This window comes from Scardinius erythrophthalmus (genome assembly GCF_964197995.2).
Source record: "Scardinius erythrophthalmus genome assembly, chromosome: 20".
In the NCBI taxonomy this organism is placed as follows: Eukaryota; Metazoa; Chordata; class Actinopteri; order Cypriniformes; family Leuciscidae; genus Scardinius; species Scardinius erythrophthalmus.
The window spans coordinates 9,686,425-9,709,305 of record NC_138240.1 but is presented as its reverse complement, the minus strand read 5'-3'; the positions used below and the strand labels follow the sequence as shown (position 1 = coordinate 9,709,305).

At 35.8% G+C, this 22,881-nt stretch overlaps 3 protein-coding genes across 5 annotated transcripts in view; 1 reads left to right on the top strand and 2 right to left on the bottom strand.

Annotated features, from left to right (window-relative positions):
* Positions 1-780: 780 nt before the first annotated feature.
* LOC308680383 (ATP synthase subunit C lysine N-methyltransferase) lies at positions 781-4,131 on the bottom strand. The gene is made up of 6 exons (XM_081348499.1): positions 4,045-4,131; positions 3,420-3,599; positions 3,087-3,191; positions 2,108-2,248; positions 1,550-1,600; positions 781-1,222 (listed from the first exon to the last, which is right to left on the bottom strand). The coding sequence occupies exons 2-6, from the start codon at positions 3,588-3,590 to the stop codon at positions 1,043-1,045; spliced, it is 648 nt and encodes a 215-aa protein (XP_081204625.1). The 5' UTR covers positions 3,591-3,599; positions 4,045-4,131; the 3' UTR covers positions 781-1,042.
* Positions 4,132-5,072: 941 nt separating this feature from the next.
* On the top strand, positions 5,073-11,968 carry rab3c (RAB3C, member RAS oncogene family). The gene is made up of 5 exons (XM_081348492.1): positions 5,073-5,202; positions 6,633-6,854; positions 8,525-8,643; positions 10,261-10,385; positions 11,248-11,968. The coding sequence occupies exons 1-5, from the start codon at positions 5,185-5,187 to the stop codon at positions 11,436-11,438; spliced, it is 675 nt and encodes a 224-aa protein (XP_081204618.1). The 5' UTR covers positions 5,073-5,184; the 3' UTR covers positions 11,439-11,968.
* Positions 11,969-12,876: 908 nt separating this feature from the next.
* Positions 12,877-22,881, bottom strand: part of pde4d (phosphodiesterase 4D, cAMP-specific) — a 149,229-nt gene continuing 139,224 nt past the window's right edge. For 2 of the 3 annotated variants that reach the window (XM_081349733.1, XM_081349734.1), the window contains 9 exons: positions 21,892-21,985; positions 21,303-21,478; positions 20,541-20,639; positions 20,265-20,429; positions 20,047-20,146; positions 18,417-18,571; positions 18,067-18,189; positions 16,769-16,951; positions 12,877-15,771 (listed from right to left, as the gene is read on the bottom strand). In XM_081349733.1, coding sequence (XP_081205859.1) covers positions 15,277-15,771; positions 16,769-16,951; positions 18,067-18,189; positions 18,417-18,571; positions 20,047-20,146; positions 20,265-20,429; positions 20,541-20,639; positions 21,303-21,478; positions 21,892-21,985 — 1,590 coding nt within the window. In that variant the 3' untranslated portion in view covers positions 12,877-15,276. Of the gene's footprint in view, positions 15,772-16,768; positions 16,952-18,066; positions 18,190-18,416; positions 18,572-20,046; positions 20,147-20,264; positions 20,430-20,540; positions 20,640-21,302; positions 21,479-21,891; positions 21,986-22,782 lie in introns of all 3 variants that reach the window. The other variant, XM_081349735.1, reaches the window with a different exon arrangement.

Here is a 22,881-nt window from a genome sequence, read left to right as displayed (position 1 = left end):
AGAGGAGTGTCAGAGCATCACCTTGTGGTCAAAGTGACATACAACATCTGGCATGTTCCATAAAAAAAAATTATACGTACAAATTCCATGTTGTGAGAAATATTATATATGTTAGACACACTATTACCTAACATAAAATTAATATAGTTTTAAACTTCAAATATGAGTATTTCCTCTTTAAATTGGGATTTTGACCTGTCCAACATCAGAGGTCTTGACCTTCTTGACTGTATTTAATAATTAAAGTCATGCACAAATGTTTTCATTTTAACATACTTTTTATTTTTATTTTTTTACATTAATATCAAAGTAGTTTCAATCACTATTAGCTTTTCATTTTAATTATCAAAACATAATATTTAGCTGGGTCCCTCATTTTGTGTGCAACATTTTTTTCCTCATTAAAAAAAGTGTAAAATCCATTAAAAATGTAAAATGTGACACCCAAAAAATAACATTATTTGCACCCTTTCTGCAGCATGATAGGAATACAAGAAAAATCATTTTTTGCATTTCCCTAATTTATAAAAAACTAAGTGTTGACTGCATTCATTAAGCTCAATTATTAATATATATATATATATATATATATATATATGTATATATACATATATATATATATATATATATATATAAAATGAAACAAGTATTTTTCTTAATTTGTGGGAACTATAATGTAAGACTGAACTACATGTGATGGAGAAACATGTTCTTTTCCTCAAAATCCTTGAGATTAGATTAGCTATTCTAGGAGATATCAAGATTATAGGATCAGTTTGTTGGCATTAAGGCAATGTTGGCTCTTTATTTCACAGTTTAGTTTAGAATTTTACAACACACACACAAGCCATTTGTCATCAAACCCACACGTGGGAACAGAACAGGAGGAAAAAATGTTGTGTTCAATTTAAAAACAAGTAATTATTATATGCTTTATACTTTGCATATTCTTTGTATATGTCTTCTAAAGTGACAGGTAACTTTCAGGTGGAGCTCAAACATAAAACAAATCTTTTTGACACAAGGAAAGGTGCTTTTCTCCTTATCTCATGATAGCGTGTGTTGAAAGCTTGCGTATGGCATTCATATCATATGCCCAGGCCTGCTCTAGTGCGTCACCCACTGTGGCTGTAGGAGTCCAGTCGGGAAATGGGAAGCGACAGGCAATCACACGAGCCTCATCTGGTAACTCCCTCTCCAGTTTCCTACCCAACACCTCCATCTGTAGACAACAAAGCACATTGTATCGACCAAGGATATTATTGGCAAGTCAAACAGGTGATTTTGTTGCATTAGTGTTTTCCATTGTTCATCCCCATCATGTTGTTAAAAAATGACTCGAAAACTCTCCATGGTAACCTAAGCTTATTTCTTCTCCTACATATCCCAATGATCAGACCAAAATCATCGCGCAATTTAGTAGAATACGTGTCTCTTTGTACTCACTTTGAAAAGATACTGAACTATCTTTTCTATTTTTAAAACAGTCCTCAAATTGTCTTTTTACCAGCTCAGTATAAATGGAGCAAGGACATCTGCGCATACATACCACTCCGGGTGCCAAGAATACAGTCACATTGTTATATTTGGACAAATTGGTCTGTGAAAGGAAATGGTAAAATTGAATCATCAACACTTGGACATGTGAAATAAAATCTGAAATAAAATAAGCACACGATATGTGTAATTTTACAAGCAGTTCAACCAGCAGTTAGACAAGAAGTAATCCATCTCACTTTTCTGTTTCAAATTAGACCAAATTAATCTACCTTTCTATGTAACTGAATTGAAATAGCTAGGCTCAGTCCTGAAAAACTAATTTTTAAGACTAGTCTAAGCAGTTTATGCAATTTATCACTACTCTGAAGACAGTTCCTTGTGGAACTACGCTTTCCGATAAAATTCTGATCTTGTTTTTCCCCTTTAGGTTGATTGGTAAACACTTTTTCAACACTGTTGTCACTGTATTTGCTTGAGCATCGCAAAACAGCAACATTTACTCAACCAATGGCATGAGTTAAGGGCAGGACTAATTCTTTGACTGGCCAATGGAAGACCAGTTGAAATAGCACAGGAATAACATACTTTACTTTTAACAACATCTTACCTTCCAAAAGTCCTGGTTTATGAAACTGGCAGTGCTGGATGGTATTCCCTTCCACTTTGCTTTGACTCTAGAATATCCAGTTAGGATAGAATTGATTTCAAAGCCAGTGCATTGGAAACCCTCTACAGTGGCAGCAAATACCTACAAAACACATCCAGACCAAACCTACACTTTCTGGGATATTTATGTCAGTTACAGTCAGACATAAACCAGACTCATATTGTTTGCTCTCCATGTATATATAAACACACACACACACACACACACACACACACACACACACACACACACACACACACACACACACACACACACACACACACACACACACACACACACACACACACACACAAGGAATATTGTCAAATGCAAGACCAATAATTCTTGCAATTATAGATATAATAGGAGAAAAATGTTTTTTCATCCACATTTGAGCCTCAAGGAGTGTTAATGGGATCTATTTTGGAACGCAAAAGAGGCAGCTCCAGGTAGACTGCCCAGTGGCCTTAATCATGGCGTGAAATCACCATAAAAATAGCCAATAGATTAGTCATTTCAGTTCAGAAAGCCAAGCCCCTTGAGCAACATCTAACAGCAAAGTTATAAATAGCCTGTTTTGAATTTTTTTTAAAATATATTTTGCTTAATTTTCCATATTTTCTCTCCCATCCAGTTGCTAAGCATCTCACCATGTATTGTGGTGAGAAAGTAGTCATCTGCAGAAAGCCATCAGAAGCATCTGAAACAGAAAGTGCTAACAGTAGAAGCAAAAAACTTCATCTTCAAATCTCATTTAGCACTTGGAGATTCACATTATTTACATTAGCATGTTAAATGCTTTATTCGTTATTAGGATTTAGATGTCCAAGCTATGGAAGACAAATACATGCATAGTTATTATGCAAAATGATTGGTGTTAAGCACATTATATAACATATATAATTTATCATTCATTATCATGCAAGTGTTAAAGACTCACCAGTCGCCCATCACCTGATCCCAGATCTGCCAGACATCCTGCTCTCCCATGCAGGAGTTTCATTACATTCTGGGTCTGTGTTCTGCTGGAGGGCAAATAAGGCACCTGGACAATATTAATGTAACTTACATAAGTGTTTAATTGGCTGATTTTCTCTCTCTTCTCTCCAGTCTAAACAACAACTGTATCCAGGCACATGGGAAAGTGCAGATTGTTGCCAATTAAATCACCCAGGGTACTGAACGAATACAGTGCTATTGGCAGGTCTTTATTATGTATAACTGAGCAAATGCTATATATAGCTGCCAATATATGATATATTACTTGCAGTACCTTAAGACATGTGGGCACTTTCCGAAAGCCAGGAAGTGTAAATGATGTCCAGAGCCCATAAAACCCAATGAGCAAAGCTCCAGATGCTGCTGTGAAAAGTGATTTTTCCTGAGTATGTTGGGAGAGCTTGTAACTTTTATGCAGAAGCATGACCTCTATTGAATCCTCCATGTTGAAACACTAGTGGGAAAAGCAAACAAATATAATATCCATGACTCAATATAAAAATGAATGTGATCAATGCTGACATGCAAGTCGAATGTCACATTTTATGACACTTTTTCTTCTCCACGTGCATGTGGTCGTTGTTCAATAAATATACAGTCAAAATGAAGTTCTGGTGGAGTTCTTCAGCCACTAGAGAACGCTACAAATCAATTGTTTTTGATAGAAACAACGCTTTAACAATTTACCACAATAATTTATTATATAGAAGACTATGTAACCTTAAGCAATATAAAAGCGTGTTTTACAACCTGAACGCGTATGTTTCTATTTACTTTAAGCTGTTCACAAAAGCGCGAATGCTTTTTCTTCAAATTTCTTGGACAAACAACCAACCCCTGCACAATCTACCAACAACACATTTAAATACAACATTTTACACAATTAAAAGTCGGTTTACCTTTTACATGTCAAGGTATATATTGCGTGTTTTAGTACGAGGACGACGTGACATTCGTGTAAACAACACAGGCGCATGCGAGAGTGGGATGGGCACTAGCTCTACTATGGAGAAGGCCAAGCTCATTAATATTAATTATGTCATGCTGCCGTCCAATGGTGAGGGCTTCTCCTCTGAATATTAGTTACATGCAAGCTAAATTTAATCAGAAGTCACCTAGTGATTGTTTTATTTATATTTATCAGATAATTTATTATATCGTCCTAGAATCCAGGAATAGAATACCATTTTGGGATACACAACAAGTGAAAAGGGAAATAAATGTTATATCAATATTCCTAAGAAATATTAGATATTAAAATGTTGCCAATTATTACTCCCATTATTACACCTCATTATATGTTGTTTTGTTGTAAATTAGATTAGATACATTGTATTGAATGGGTCCACCCATGTATGGCCATTTTACCAACATATTGCAAAAAGTAAAATGGTATATCATTTAATGCCATTATATCTTTCATAGGTTGAGAATCATCTTTATACAAAGTTTGGTGGGCAAAAATAATAATAATAATAATACAAATAAAAAAATATGAAACCTAAAAATTGATTGGTGAATGAAAGAAAGAAAAATCCCATTGTTTTTGCCTATACATGTCATTTCATGTCTGTAGTCTTGCTGTCCACTACAGATGGCATAGCATAACATTAATTAATAAAATATTTTCAATTAGTTTCTTATGCTCTAAATAATGTAATGACATGAAAAAAATAAAAAAATAATCCCCAAACCCCAAAATTCCCCCCCCCCCAATTTTTTTTTCTGAGTAAAATATATTGTACTATTGTTTCTAATCTGTTGTGATCTGTCTGAGAGAGAGAGAGAGAGAGAGAGAGAGAGAGAGAGAGAGAGAGAGAGAGAGAGAGAGCAACACCGCCCCCTGCTGTCGGCAGCCCGCACTCACACTTCAATTGGATGAATGGGTGGAGAGTGTCTGCTGACGTCCATTGCGAGCATCACTGCATCCAACCCAAACAGCCGACTCCACCTCTCCAAAACGGGGAAAAAACTATAATTTATTAGGACTAAATCAGAATCAAGCTCCGTTTATTGTATTGGTTTTATTGTCTGAAACAATGGAGTTGTACGGGAAGGTAAGTGTGCAACGTCGTTATATAAATTAAATGTTTGGTGACCACTTTGGTCGTAATGGAGAGCCGCGCAAAAAAGAGAAATAAATGGCTAATTTACTCATACTGGAAAATAAACAAATAAAAAATATGTAGTTTAAAGAGATTTGTCTTTTGATAGCGAGCATAATAGCCTAATAACCGGTCATGAAATGTTTAGGCTATTAATTTTATGAAACGCAACATCAGTGAAGAGAAAAGCAATCAGCCGTAAAAGCTAATTTATTCTCAGGAGCTGAATTCAAACATTCTTGGTTGTTTATATGAAAGAATATTGCCAATATGAGTCTATGCTCTCATTTACAGCTCAAAATTCTCTTTGTCTATGGTCCACATCAAGTATAGTCATTATGAGGTGTTTGAAGACTATTAGCCTTTAATATCCAGGGCTTGGCTGAAAAGAGACGGACCCCTTTAAAAACACTAGAATGAGACACACTGTAGGCTGCGTCTCAAAACCTAGTGTGCTGCCTACTTAGACAACATTGTGGGGTATCATCTGCGCCTTCCGAGTTTGCACGCGCATATTACACCAATTAATCACATTGGTTTCCCAGCTAAGTGAGCACATGACATTTTAATAACGTAAAGTTATGTTTTATTCCTGGTTACAATTTGAACTGGAGTGTCAAAAGTTGTTTATTTCCTCAATATACGTTGACCCAATAGAAAGTTGTAAACAATAAAGTAGGCTAACATAATGTAATATTTAAAATGAATGCATATTTCTTCTAATTTTGACTTTATTTTCTTTAATATTACAGTACTTCAAAACCCCTTTTATTTTGTGAATCAATCAGTTTTTAATTAAAAACAGACATTGTCTTCGATCATCATCACATCTGGTCATGTCTCTGTTTGCACCAGCCATGCAAACATGTAAAAAGGGAATCGAGACAGGATGCACATTCATTTATAGTTGGCAAAATATATTAACATTTAAACTAAAATACATTTTGGTTACAAAAGTTAAAGGTGGGATTAAATGCAAAAATGCTGAAGGACATTCACTGGGTTTAAGACGCAGACATGGACAGCTCCTGGTGCTGAATTTCACACAACCAAATACATGGAGAGGACTGAGTCTTTAATGAAATACTAATTTATAATTTGGAACACTACTGTAGTAATAACTATAAATTGTGCATAATTGCAATTAACCCCAAACCAACCCCTTTTCCTAACCCTACCCTATAGTAAGTTCATGTAGTTCATTATTATTACTCAATACATAAATGTATAATCACACTGTAACACAGACACCTTAAAATAAAGTGTAAACTATCATTTATTTATACTATCATATATAATTCTATTTTTAGACTTTACTATTTTAAGAGTTAGGCTGTAAACCTTTGATCTATTAATCAAACTGTGGCTTTGTGTTCTCACAGATGGCTGCTACACAAGACAACATACAAAAGGAGAGCTCTGATCAAAACTTTGATTACATGTTCAAGCTGTTGATCATCGGGAACAGCAGTGTTGGAAAAACATCTTTCCTCTTCCGCTATGCCGACGATACTTTCACATCTGCCTTTGTCAGCACAGTGGGCATTGACTTTAAGGTCAAAACCGTTTATAAGAGCGACAAAAGGATCAAGCTTCAGATCTGGGTAATTTCTGCCTCGTTCACGTCACAATGGCCGTGATTCAAAAATGACACGGACTTTAAGTCTTTTTTTAACTCGGCATCAATGTGTCATGGTTGGTAAAGCACTGAAGAGCTGGATAATCACACATGGAGCAATGTAAACACCACATGGGGTGATGATTAACACTGGCTTATGGAAAGAGAACATAAGCCATTGTCACCTTATCTAGGCCTTTAAGTCAGCATCAGCAAAACTGTTCTGTTCATCAGATCATGGCATGCTTTTCTATTTTAGTCATGCCACTTTTAGAGGTGACAAAGCACCGTCTCAGACTCGAGCGCTCATTCATTCATTCACACATTTGCTGTCTTGACTCCCAGACTCAATTGACTCAATCAGTTCCTGTGAATTTAACGTGATTCTCGGTCGAAATATATGCTGAGGTGCACCTCTTTTTAGACTCATTTACTACATATTGGCCTGGTTTCACAGACAGGGCTTAAATTAAGCAAGGATTAGGATTTAGTTAAATTAGGATCTTTTTTAAAGGGGTCATATAATGTCATTTTTGTACAAGCTAATATGATTCTTTAGGGTCTAAATTAAAAGTTTGTAATGTACTTTTAATTAAAAATTCTCATTAGTATTGTAAGAAAACACTAATTTTACCTGGTCAAAAACAGCTCTGTTTTCTGCACGCCGTTTAAGTGCATGTGTTTAAATGTGTCTTTAAATGATAATGAGCTTTGCTCACCCCGCCCCTCTGTTCTGTCTGTCCCGCCCCTCACCGTTTGTAACGCAATAACACAATAACCATAACGCGTCCTTCATTATAAACGTGGAATTATGAATTATATTGATAACGTCGTACATAGAAAACATGCTGTAATTGTAAAAATAGTCGCATTCATCGTGAAGCATGCAAGCGATTTGCAAAGATTAATATAAAGATTAATATAAAGGTCAATAAAACGTTACACTCACTTGTTCTTCTGGAGGTTCAGCAGGAACACGAATAGTTGGTACCGATAATTTTTTCAGGAGCAGCTTCTTAGCAAATCCAGCTTTATACTGATCCTCGTTTGTAAAGCAGTCTGGTGTGTGAAATGATTCACGCAAACATGAAAGCATTGACGTTGATCGTGGGGAATTCCCTTCGCAAACAAAACTCAGCCACTGCGTCTTCAGCTGTTCGGATTTAGGAACATCAAAATGATGCTGTGTTCCTTATTACACCCAAGAACACCACAATCGCTTAGACCGACGCCATTCTACTCAGTGCTCCAGCTATCAACAATGAACGCGCGTTGGCGCGTGCTATGATTGACAGCTCGCTCGCGAGGGCGGGTCTGTGTTGAAACGCTGCTGTCAATCAACCATCGTGGGAGGGGCGTCGATTTTGTGACGTCACAAAATCGAACAGCTTGATTTGAGATGGGAGGAAACATATAAGAAGATTAAAAAAAAAACACTGGATGGATTTTTATCATTTTATGATGGTTGTGTACAGGCACTGCCAACACACATTTCAGTACAATCAACTTGTATAAGTGCATGTACCATTATATGACCCCTTTAAACGTGCCTTTACTGGTGTGCATCTTGAGACAAAACAATGGCACTGACATATTTTAGGCTTAAGCCTTGTCTGTAAAACCGGCCAATTATAATGCTGCTCTTGTTATTTTTAGGACACAGCTGGGCAGGAAAGGTACAGGACTATCACCACAGCCTACTACAGAGGGGCCATGGGCTTCATCCTAATGTATGACATTACCAACGAGGAGTCTTTTGCTGCTGTTCAGGACTGGTAAGTTGATAAGGATAAGCTAGTAAGGAGTGTTGATCGATCCCGTGTCTGTCGATCCCGGAGTCAAAATCCATAAATGAAAGTCATTAATCATGTCAGGGAAATTACTTAGACCTCTTATCTTTCCAATGCTGTATACACAGAACAAAAAGTACAGAGAAAGTACATAAATATTACTTAAGCATGCGCTTGTGTTAAAACTTTGAATAGATTTTTAGTGTCTACCACAAAAGCGTGAGTTGTTGCTTCCAAAGCAAATTTTACTTAAGTTTTACAAAGTAAAAAGCTTTTTTTTTTTCTCAGCTCAGCAGATACAGACTTAAGAAATCATTTTTACTGAATTAGCTTTAAGGACATTGTTGTTTCAGTGCTCAAAAACGGTTTCAAATTATATTTTCCAAATTAAATTAAATGCAAATTTTGTCATCATTTTCTCACCCTCATGTCATTTCAGTGACTTTCTTTCTCCTGTGGAACACAAAAGGTGCATCATTTTACATAACATCATAACATTTTACAATAAGATCTCATTTGTTAAAGGGATACTAAACTTTAAAATGAAAATTCTGTCATCATATACTCACCCTCATGTTGTTTCAAACCTGTATGAATTTCTTTCTTCTGCTGAACAGAGAGGAAGATATTTAGAAGAATGTCAGTAACCAGGCAGTTTCTGGTCTCATTGACTTCCATAGTAGGAAAAAAATATACTATGGAAGTCAATATGGGACCCAGAAACTGCCTGGTTACTGACATTCTTCTAAATATCTTCCTTTCTGTTCAGCAGAAGAAAGAAATTCCTACAGGTTTGAAACAACATGAGGATGAGTATATGATGGAAGAATTTTCATTTAAAAGTTTAGTAAAATAAAAAATACTTTTTGTAAAAGAAAAAAGATTTATGTCATGATGACCTGTGAAATACAATACTTTGAGTGATTTTGTAGTGTTAAAGGAGAACTCCGGTCAATTTTAACATTGAGCTCATTTTTTGTACATTTGGAGTGCTGTCAATACAGAGAACAACGACAAAAATCGGTGTTGCCTACACCGAGTTATTCTATTTTTAAAATTTTCACCCTGTTGACTTCAATGGGGCAAGTACTAAACCTGCTTTTAGCCTCTTAACATCCTTGATGTGTCATTACAAGTGCACAGAAAATGTGAGTGATTCCTTCAGAGTGAACACGAGTGAATCTGACTGCAGTAGATGTGAAAGATATGTATAAAAATGATGTTATTTAAGCCAGCGCAAATACCTGTGTTTACATCCTGTTTTCGGGTGAAGCCCAAAGTAGTCGATTGCCGAGTTCACGCGCATAGGTTTAGTACCTATGATCACGGCGTGAACTCGGCAATCGACTCTGGATTAGAGAAAACAAAAAAAAACATGCTGCTAAAGAGATGAGAAAAAGGAAGAGAGATGGACAGAATATAAACAAGTCTGCTTGACATGATGTTCCCATTGATTTTCTGTGGCATGATGACATTCTTATACAATAAAACTGACAATGTTTTGGTTTGACTGAGTCTTTCACATCTTGTCCTGGAGGATGTTCCAGGGCATTTGTACTGACGACAAGCATGTCTGCTCGCTTTTGTCTCGTCTCGTGTCAGGGCGACCCAGATTAAGACATACTCTTGGGACAATGCCCAGGTGATCCTCGCAGGAAACAAATGCGACATGGATGAGGAAAGGATAGTGTCTGTGGACAATGGGAGACTGCTAGCGGAACAGCTGGGTGAGTATATATATAGTAGTGGCCAAAAGTCACATTTTCACCTTGATCTTAAAGATTTTGTAAGCATATTGCGTTGTCGTGCTTGGAGACAATTGTTTTATTTGTGATAATGCACTGAAACATGTTGTGAATTGTGTGGACGTAATTTTGGCCAGGCTGTCATATAAAGAAATTATGATCACAAGCAAAAAATTTGAGAACCAACAAAATATTAATGACTGATTATGTTGTAGTCAATGCATGCTTTTTCTTTCTTTTTTTGCATAGTAACATTTTTTGCTCTTATTTACCCTCATATTTTAAATATTTAAAAAATATCAAATATTTTCCTCATATTTTGATTGTTTAATCGAATTTGTAGGGTCATTAAATATATACTACTAGATTTTCTTTTTAAAGAAATTAATACTTTTATTCAGCAAGGTCACATTCAAGTGATCAAATGTGACAGTAAAGATTTACAAAATATTTATATTCTAAATCATCAATAAATTAATTTTGTATTCATCAAAAAATTAGTTTCCACAAAAATATAGTTTTTTTAACATTGATATTAATAATAAATATTTCTTGAGCACCAAATCAGCATATTAGAATGATTTCTGAAGGATCATGTGACACTGAAGACTGGAGTAATGATGCTGAAAACTCAGCTATGCATCACTGGAACAAATTACTTTTAAATAAATTACTATTATTATAAAATATATTAAAATAGAATACAGTTATAATAATAATTCACTGCATTTATTTTGATCAAATAAATGCAGCCAACTATTTATAATAAGCATTCTTATAATCTTCAACCCCAAAACATTTATACTTGTAGATTTCATTTGCTTACCTCTCTCTTTCCCAAAAGGATTTGAGTTTTTCGAGACAAGCGCAAAGGACAACGTCAACGTCAAGCAGACATTCGAGCGTTTGGTGGACATCATTTGCGACAAGATGTCAGACACTCTCGAGGCCGACCCAGCCGTTTCCACGGGAACGCCCACAACCAGACTAACTGACAACACGACGCCACCGCAACAGTCTGACTGTAGCTGCTAGTGTTCACCGTCCAGGCCGTTCGCTTGTGGCTCGAGCGCTGTTGCCAAGCTTCTGTATTCTGAGACAGAGAATAAGTTACTGAACCCCAAATCTTTGACCTGGCTTCAACTCCTAGTTTTTTGGTGTTAATGACATAGCAAACTAGCAAGATTGTGCCAAACACAAGTGTCAAACCTTGTCCTTTCTTTATGCCATTATAGCAGTATACAGGTCTTATTTCAGGGCTTGCTAGTGTACCTGTATCCTCTATACCGCAATATCTCTTGTATTAGTAATCCGCAGTTACAGCATAAGCATCGAGTCGAACTTTAGATTCTCCACATCATTCCCATGTCTCTCAGGGGAATTATAAACTTCTGCAAATTTATAAATTCTATATACTTATCTAACTTTTGTGTAGCGTGAGAGGATGTTGTACTCGCATTTTGCTGATGAGTTGGTTGGATATGTTTGTGTGCAACTGTGTGTACGGATAATGATCGCGAAAGCTTAAAAGTATGAGAAAATAAATAAATGTGGCCTTGAAATGATTCTAAAGTCTATATCCAGTCTTTCACATGTTCTGTCCAGACAGGTGCTATTGAATCGAGATGGTCCTCACTGCGGAACATGAAATCCACGGAATCCTCCTCCCACCTTACATATACCTAAACCTACCCATCTCCACCCCCTGATCCCTAAACCTACCAATCTCCACCCCTTATATCTGGATCCAACTCCGCCCCCCGGATCTCGTGTACTGCATTGAGGTGCTACTGATTGAATCGGTATTTATTTTCAAAAAAATTCAAAATAAAATAAAATAAAATAAAATAATTCAGTCTGATCCAGGGTTAATATAATTAAAACTAAAATAATTAAAAAAAGACTTTAACTTATTTTACTTCATCTAATTGCCAAGAAAACAGTTCCTACTACAACTAAAAATAAAAAGTAATACAAACTTTATATGAAGAGTTCAGATGCAAAAGCCTCTAAGTGCCATCTGAAATTTTCTTCTAGAATGATAATTTTTATCAAGCTTGTATATTTAAATTCACTAATTTCACTTAAATGACAATTCATAGGTAATTTTCATTGCCATTTAAGTGAAATTACTGAACTTAAATATACAAGCTTGATAAAAGTGATCATTCTAAAAGAAAATTTCAGATGGCACTTGGAGGCTTTTGCATCTGAACTCTTAATTTACATTTAAAATAATAAAAATGACAAAACTCAAAATTATTAAAACTTGAACCAAAAAACAAACAAAAAAAATATATTTATATATACAAAATATAACAAAAACTATAATAGCATTTCAATGATACAAAAATAAAACTGGTCCAAAAAAAAAAAAAAAAAACACCAGGAAACCAGTCCATCTTAAAAAAAATTAAAAATAAAGCTAGACACAGCAATAGATTCTTAACTCAGAGGAAACAAGAGACATCATCATAGAGTCAACCCATGCTTTTATTTTGGTGCATATAAAAACATTTTTATTGGATTTTACCAGTTTTCGTACGTAAATTTTATTTCTACAGTTCTATCCAATAGACTGCAATAAACAAGGAGTCCAATAAACAACTACACAGTCTTGTGAAACCTCCAGACAATTTTCTCATTCAATTCACATAGCTAAAAAAAAAAAAAAGAAGTTATCCCTAAATATCATTTGTCAAATTCTGTTTGTGTATTTCTGTCATGATTTAAAAAGAGACGAGAAGGACACACTGATTCCCATCCATTCAGGGTCATTAAGAATCTACAGTATACGTGTCAAAATGAAGGATGCTTCAACCCCTCTCTGGATCTGGAAATCAAAATGCCCTGTTATTCCCCAACAGAAAGATGTTCTCTCTCATATTGCATGAAACGCAAATGATTTTCAATGTTTCAGTCAGACGAACACAGCATAGACGGAAATATGACGGACTTACAGTTGGTCGCAAATCCAAACCCACCACACTGGCCTGCTTTTACCCTGCCCAGTGAGGTCTGACAACTTTTGTCTATTTTTTCTTTCCTTGGAGCATTTATGCCACATAAACAGGAGGAACACAACAAACACATCTAGGTCAGTTTCCAGCCAGTAGTTTCTTTAGTGCAGCAAGAGGATAAAAACTAAAGAGCTATCCGTAAGGCACAACCCTCAGGCCACAGAACCACTTTCTTTTAAAAAGAAAGAATGTAAAATAAACACAGTAATGACTATAATTTGGCTTTCCCCTTTCTCTACGCAATCTCTCTAGAGACACATATCAATGGGATCATTACATACTAAGAATAACAAACATTCTCTCAGTAAGAGTTCCATAATACAACACCATCACCAAAAGGGATGATATAATCATTTACAACATAATAAGAGTGACAATATGTACTGTACAGCACAATAAATACATGTATGTAAACAGATAGAAATGAGAAACAATGTAGTGAATGGAGACAATTAAAAAAATATGAACTACTCATTAAAAAACAACTTGGCAACAGAGTGAGTTTTAAATAAAGCAATGAAAAAGGGCTAGTTTCAAAAGGCTTCAATATCATACAGAACATTTGATTAGATATATTTACTGCATATGTATAATTAAAACAATTTATTTAGGAGAACTGACTGATAAGCCTGCCTTGCTGATGCTACAGTTTGATTAAAATGATTTAATATGCTAGAAGCACATCAAAGAGCATTAATAAATAATACTAGTATGAAAACAACAAAAAGAAGAGGATACAGTAGGACACTTGACAGAGATGAGTAAAGCAGCAATTAAAACCATTACCACTGGAAATCTTTGGCGATGTCAAAAATTACCAAAATAAATACAATCAACAAAAAGACATGAAAACGTAGAGTGCGCTTTGCACTAAAGCTGATTGTCCTGTGATCATGTGACAACAGAAACCAGAACATTGAGCTTCATCATTAATGTCAGTTGTTTTATGTTTAACTGGCCAGAGACATATGGCACCAAACAGCTATTTTTGAGCAGGCCAATAATAATAATAATTGCTAAAAAAAATTTGGTTGGCACCAAAAACATTTAAGGCTTAATCAAGCTATTGTTTTATAACAAAATGATTAGATTTTGTTCTTGGGGGAATTTTTAAGTTGAAATATGACCATGTATTATCAAACTGAGGAGATATGTTTGAACTCATGCATTCATTTAAATCAATTATTTTCAGATCTGAATTGGGAGCAACAAATAAAGGTCGAAAAAAAAAGATGTGCCACATTTTTGCCACATTTGCATATTTACCCCAAATATGGTCATTTAAATTATGTGAAAATTGTGGTTTTTTTACATTTTCTTTTCACTTTGGTACCATATCTGTTCACTTCAAATAATGCTTGATACACAAAAACAAATAATGCTTGATACACAAAAACAACAGCCAACTGAATTCAGATTAATAACACATTCAAGGCATCAGGAAGACGTGAAGTTCAAAGCATTTGTCTGCTAAAATACTTCGAATTGCAGGAAAAAATAGTGTCTTGTTGGTGAAAAACAGCTGCTTTCTAAGTTCAATGTTTCTAGAATACTGCTTCAGTAAAAAAAAGAAAAGAAAAAAGTACCTCGAAATCGGGAATAAAAGACAAGCTTTATAACCTTTCTTTTGTTTGTATGAATGACAGGTGGGAGTGGAAAAGATATTCCTGAGTGTAAAATGGTTGAAACAAACAAAAAAAAAGAGTGAGGAATGAAAAAGAAAAACATGTTAAAGGCGGACATTAAAAAGCACTTCTGATATGCAAAATAGACAATGGAAAAACTAATATCTTAACCATAAATAAGTGTTTCTCATCTAATATAAAAAAGTTCAGGTGCCGTTTCATACTGTGTTATGTGTTGGCAGTGTCCTCTTCTTCTTCATCCTCTTCCTCCTCCTCCTCCTCTAAAACACAGGGTTCTGATAATTCCCGTTCCTCCTCGTGTTCGTCCTCCTCGTCCTCCTGTCCGTCCCCCACCTGCTCGTCCAGGGGGATCTCTGTACATTCGGAGTCCTGTGTGCAAAGGGTTTTAGAGTCACTGCAGCTGTTTTCCTCCTCTTCCTCCTCCTCCTCCTCCTCCTCCTCATCAGGAGGGCTGCCGCTGTCCTTCTCCGTGTCGGATTCTCCGTCCTCCTCCAGAGTAAGTTCAAACTGGAACTTCTCCTGTCCGGCGGCGCGCCTGCCCTCGCTGCAGGTGTCCAGTGCTGGAGAGGGGCTCTGCGGGATGGTGCCCTGGTACCACTCCCTGTTGTCCTCCAGCGTGTCCAGGATGTCCTGGGCGTCTGGATGCACGAGGTCGGCCCACGTCTCCCACAGTGGGTGCACGATGTAATCGATGAAGCCCACCTAGAAAAAAAAAGATTTTGAAAGTTTCTGAAATATGCATATTTATCAGAACACACAATATATGTTTTGTGACATTTATTGTGCTATTTGAAAGGATTTATAAAATAGCTGGCATATACACTTCCAGTCAAAATCTTTTTTAAAGATTTTAATACTTTTATTCAGCAAGGACATTAAATTGATCAAAGTGACAGTTAAGGCATTTAAAGTGTTAAAAAAGATTTCTATTTTAAATAAATGCTGTTATTTCGAACTGTTTATTAATCAAGAGTCCTGTAAAAAGTTATCACAGTTTCCACAAAAATATTAAGCAAAATATTTCAACATTGATAATAATGAGAAATGATTCTAGAGCAGCAAGTCAGCATATTAGAATTATTTCTGAAGGATCATGTGACACTGGAGGAATGATGCTGAAAATAAAGCTTCGCATCACAAGAATAAACTACATTTTAAAATATATTCAAATAGAAAACAGCTATTTTAAATTGTAATAATATTTCACAGTATTACGTTTTACTGTATAATTGCTAAAAAATGCAGTCTTGGTGAACAGAAGGAACTTCTTTAAAAAAAATGAAAAACATTCAAATTTGATTGCTAGTGTACATCATCAACATGTTAACCATTTTATGCATGAATTATTAAATCACTATATGAAGAGTTCAGATGCAAAAGCCTCTAAGTGCCATCTGAAATTTTCTTCTAGAATGATCATTTTTATCAAGCTCGTATATTTAAGTTCAATAATTTCACTTGAATGGCAATGCAAATTACCTATTAATTGTCATTTAAGTGAAACTACTGAACTTAAATATACAAGCTTGATAAAAATGATCATTCTAGAAGAAAATTTCAGATGGCACTTAGAGGCTTTTGCATCTGAACTCTTCATATATATATATATATATATATATATATATATATATATATATATATATATATATTCAGTGTTTCTTTATTTTATTCCTCCTTTATCCACCCTGAGCTGCCTTACCTGTGACTTCTCGACTGAAGCGTTGTGCTTGTCACACATGGGGCTGATCTCCATGCCGCGCTCACGCTCTCTGTCCCCCTGGCTGAAGAACTCTTCCATGATGCGGTCCGTCCACTGCTTGTACAACTGCAGAGGCTTGGTGGGGTTACTGAGGTCTGCACAGTGCACCATGTTCTGCAAGACCTGAGATCAGCCAGTTATGCATACATATTAATATTTACATTCATTTGCACATTCATAAGTGTATTATCATATTCAGATTCGGGTGTTGAATACTTCAGAGCAGAGGTTGTTAACCTTTATAGACCCAGACTCTCAACCAACCCATGGAGCCACATAAAAAGTTGTAGATCTTAGCTGTAGCAATTATTCTTTATATAATTATATTACTATATTTTATACTGTATTTTCTATTACTATACAAACATATATATATATATATATATATATATATATATATATATATATACACACACACACACACTCACTCATCGGCCAATTTAATAGGTACACCTGTTCAACTGCTTGTTAACCCAAATATCTAATCAGCCAATCACATGGCAGCAACTCAATGCATTTAGACGTGGTCAAGATGATCTGCTGTAGTTCAAACTGAGCATCAGAATGGGGAAGAAAGGTGATTTAAGTGACTTTGAACGTGGCACGGTTGTTGGTGCCAGACGGGCTGATCTGAGTATTTCAGAAACTGCTGATCTACTGGGATTTTCACACACAACCAACTCTAGCGTTTACAGAGAATGGTCAGAAAAAAGTGAAAATATCCAGTGAGCGGCAGTTCTTTGAGTGAAACAGCAGCAGAAGACACACCAGGTGCCACTCCTTTCAATTAAGAACAGGAAACTGAGGCTACAATTTGCACGGCCTCACCAAAATTGGACAACAGAAGATTGGAAAAACGTTGCCTGGTATGATGAGTCGCAATTTCTGCTGCGACATTCAGATGGCAGGGTCAGAATTTGCCATAAACATGAAAGCATGGATCCATCTTGTCTTATATCAACGGTTCTGGCTGGTGGTGGTGTAATGGTGCGGGGAATATTTTCTTGTCACACTCTGGGCCCCTTAGTACCAATTTGAGCATAGCAGACCATGTCCATCCCTTTATGACCACAGTGTACATGTCACAAAGCTCAAATCATCTCAAACTGGTTTCTTGAACATGAACATGAGTTCACTATACTCAAGGTGTACCGGTGAGAATATGTATGTGTATGTGATTTTCAAATCATAACCTTTATTGTGATATCTACAATGCAATATGAGCATTAAGGACGAACCTGTATCCTGTCAGAGTAGTTGTCCAGCAGTAATACCCCTGAACTGGTCACCTTTTTGGTCTCCACCATGGTTTTCAGATCCGCCAACAAATTCATGTGCTTAGACATGTCTGTGGCCAGAACCTGCAAAAAAAAAAAAAAAAAAGAAAAAAGATGAATGGTCATCAATTTTGGCTGGAGAGAAAAAGGGTAATTTATTGGCCCTTAAATGAATTTACAAGTATCTGTAAAATGAACTTTAAATTCCATATTACAATTATCAGTGAAATTAAGCTGCAAAAACAGTCGAGTGTGATGAAGGACGGCTAACATATAGACCAATGATACATCATTGATACATCATGACTCACAATGTCAATGACCATCTTGCGGAGTGACTGTCTCTGTTTCTTGGTCAGGTTCTGGAAGATGTCACAGTTCTCTTCCTGCAGCAGTTTAAAACCTACAGCCAGGTGATGATTCTCCAACACAGACGAATCATTGTACATGAGGGCCAGCTCAGAGTCTGAGAGAAGAGATTGAGGAGAAAAGAGGAAGCACGATTAACTACAGTATATACTGTACTAACTATATTTCATCAGCTCCTTTATTTGTATCTCTATGTGGACTCCCTATGAGTAGTAACCTAAATTTTCAGTTTTACACAAAGCTACTGCATGGTTTCAGAAGTCTTATGACTTATGAAGTCATATGTACCATTTTCATGGGGCTTTATTTTTTTGGAGCTTGACCTTTCAGAACAGCGCAAAGGTTCATCAAAATGTCTCATTTAGTACTCCACGGATTAAAAACAGCAGCATGAAGGTATGGAACAACCTGCATCCCTCCTCTTGTGTTCAAGTTGTGACAAACCCCACTGGCCCCTCTATTAGTCATTGAGGGGATTTTACTGGCTGTGTGGGTGGGACACGTGAGCTTTGTGAATCACAGACACATGTAGCCCACCTAACACATGCATCGATAGCATGTGAAAATCGCCCGATTGACTGTTTGCCGCACGTGACAACAGCTTAAACACGTATTGATTCGTCTTTGAGTGAGTCCGCTACTTTGAACAACGTGATTAAGCTAAAAGTGGTCCTGACAGCTGTGAAAAACATTGCACAAACATAAATTCTAGGAAGAGCCTTCTGGAAGCAACGTGATGTTGCTTTACGGATACAACAGGAAAAAGATTTGCTTTTTTGATGTATGTACATTTTTCATTTTTATGAATTATGTTTTTTTTTTTTATAAGTCTCTTATGCTCGTCAAGGCTGCATTTATTTGTTTAGAAATACAGTAAAAACAGTAATATTGTGAAATATTTAGAAATATGTTTTGTGATGCAAAGTTGAATTTTCAGCAGCCATTATTCCAGTCTACAATGTCACATGACCCCTGAGAAATCATTCTAATATGATGATTTTGGGCTAAATTATTATCGGAATTCAATTATTAATAAAGTTCTTGTTATTAAACTTTTAGCTGCTTCATATCTTTGTGGAAATCTTTGAAATATAAATCTTTTGTACCATTATTAACGTTTTTACTGTTGCTTTTGATTTATTTTATGCATAACTGAATAAAAGTATTTATTCTTTATTTATTTTTTATCTTACTAACTCAAAAAAATGTAATGGTAGTGTATCACTGTTTCCACAAAAATATTAGGCGGCACAACTGGTTTTTCAACATTGACAATAATAAGAAATGTTTCATGTGACAATGAAGCCTGAAGTAATGGCTGCTGAAAATTTGGCTTTGCCATCACAGAATAAACTACATTTTAAATTATGTTAAAATAGCAAAGTTTTTAAAACTCTAATAATATTTCACAATATTACTGTTTTTACTGTTGTTAAGAAATTTATTTAAAAAAAATCTGAATTATCCCAAATATTTTGATCGGTAGAGTAGACTTTGCCCAGTCCACTTAGACCATGTATGGCAACATTTCATTTATAATAGTTTCATGTTGGTAGAGAGGTAGAGACTTACTAGTGTTAATGAGGAACTGGTTGGAGACGCCAGGATGGTCGACATCATGTATCGCACTGGCAAATATGGCAGCAAGAATTTCAAGGTCTGTAAACACAGCCTGAAAATAACAGACAGATTTTCTAAAATCTCAAATCATCATCCACTTTCTTTAATACTCAACGATCAGAAGAAATGGCATTCTCGCAGCACTGCATACTGGGACAGCCGTATCGTACCTCAAGGGCAGGGGTTGATAGCAGGACGTGAGTGGACTGTGTGACATCAGCAGCGTGGATGTTGTTGTGATAGGCAACGTCAGCATGGTAATGGTCCTCTAAAGTCATCAGATAAGTGATAAACGTGTCGAGGGGAATTTTAAACGTCTTTAACAAGTCCCTCTCCTACAGTGGAAAAACAACCCACATGGTTTGTCCTTGTTAGCAGGAGCATCTTATAAAAAGACACTGAAGCAAACTTGAGCTTGAGTGAGACAATACTGTAAAGAAAAGTACCTGGAATATTGTGTGCATCATAACCGTTAAAGGTCTGTTCCCAGAAAATTCTCCCACTTTGAAGACATTAAGGCCCCATTTATTTACATCTTCAAGCTCCTGAAATGACATAAAGGGAAACACATGTATTTAGATGTCCTATATTGCAGTTTTCTGTAAATCTCTTATTTATAGTCTTTTAATTATACATACTACTACTAAAAGTTTGGGGTCGGTACGATTTTTTAATGCTTTTGAAAGATGTCTCTTATGCTCACCAATGCTGGATTTATTTGATCAAAATACAAGAAAAAAATAATTATTGTAAAAAATTATTACAATCTAAAATATCTGTTTTCTATTTGAATGTGTTTTAAAATGCCATTTATTCCCGTGATGGCAAAGCTGAATTCTCAGCATCATTTCTCCAGTCTTCAGAGTCACATGATCTTTCAGAAATCATTCTAATATGCTGATTTGGTGCTCAGGAAACATTATTTTCTTATTATTATCTTATTTCTTATTATTATCAATATTGACAACAGTTGTGCAGCTTACTAATTTTGTGTAAACCATGAGACATTGTTTCCAGGATTCTTTGATGAATTCAAAATAAAAGCATTTATTTGATATGCAATTTTTTGTAACATTATAAATGTCTTTACTGGCACTTTTGACCAATTTAATGTTTTCTTGCTGAATAAAAGTATTCATTTTAATCTTAATTACTCACTTAAATCTTACTGTCCCCAAATATTAGAATGGTAGTGCATATTTACTTACCTTGGCCAGCTCATCTTCTGTTTCAGTTTTAACCCCAAACCGGGGGATGTTTGAGTTGGTAAGGCTGGAACTGTGCGTTAGTTTTTTTACGCCGCTAATCTGGGACATCGGCCTTTTCTTCTTCTCCTTGTCTTTTTGAGACTGGGGTGATGGCATTTCCACCTCGTGTTGCTTGTCTACAGAAAAACAGAAAGTGCTCAGAGAAGGTTCTAGAAATCAGAGGTGCTCATGGGTAAAAGCACAGCATGTGTCATTACAGCCACTGATTTGTAGTTTTGTGAATGAATGGTGGGCTATGGTCATTTAATGGTCTTGCTTATGGCCTGATTATTCAGCTACACAGCCGTCAGGCTACAGAGCTGCTGTTGGCCTGCTTTTTTGCTCATAATCAGCACTTCATTTGTCCTAGTTCTCTGAGTTACCCCCAAAAATGCCCATAGTTGCCCTCCTCCAGTCAAAATGCTATTCCTCTTAACTCCATTGTGCATTTAAAAGTGCAATGTATGTTCCCACATTAAATTCAGTGCAGAACCATAATGTTAACATCAATATTGGAAAAAAACTTTTTTTCTTTTTGTGGGATACTCACCTAAGAATGTACTGGAGATGAACTCAGATACCTGGTTACCAGATCGGCTCATCTCTGAGAGGTGAGTCAATTCTCTGTTCAACATCCTCTTGAACTGTTGAGAGATAAACAATTCAAATGAATTTTTTTTGCCATTTAGACCTATTTTATGCAAAAGGAAAAAAGGGGAAAAAATGATTTCATTCAAAGTAAAAATATCTTGTGTGGAGGTGTTGTGTAATATGTTTGTACTATTGTTTGAAACACCCCCTCTGAAATTCATTGCTGAACAAGTCACCATTTTACCTCTTTTTTTTTTACGATCATTTAATGGATTTTCCCTTGTCAGCTGTGTTGCTATCAGTCGGCAGATACGCCACGATTTCAAGGCTGAGTCCTCCAAACAACCCAAAACATATGCATCCTCTCACACTGTTAAGAATGTCAGGTCAAAACAACCTGCTGGGTCACACCAGATAGACGCCACATTTCTAACAAGATTTGCAGGAACCAACTGAAGAAAAAAAATGCTGCATGCTCGAAAATGAACTCGCTAATGTGCGCAAACAAATAAGCGACAGCACATGTTGTGCTGGTGCTTTTTATAGTAGTTTGGGTTTAAATAGTGATACAGCCTAGATGAAAATGGGGAAGCAAAAGAATAAAGAATAGTCTTTTACATACTAAAATTATGATAAATTCTGCATTATAAATATATATATATACACACATACACAAAAATGCCATTAATTGACAAATCAATTCATTTAAATATCTGCCTGTCATAATCTGTTCTTTATGCAGCTTTTTTTATTTGTGCAACTACATACTGAACACCAATAATAAACAATAGCAGCCTGTCCAACCCCATTCCATTATAAGAATACAGTATTTCATGATTAATTAACTCACCTTTATGTACCCCCAAGAAACTGACAGCAAATAATTTGCCTCAGGCATTTTGAATGAGTAAGTCCAGATAGCAGATCAGATTAGAAAACACTGGCTGAT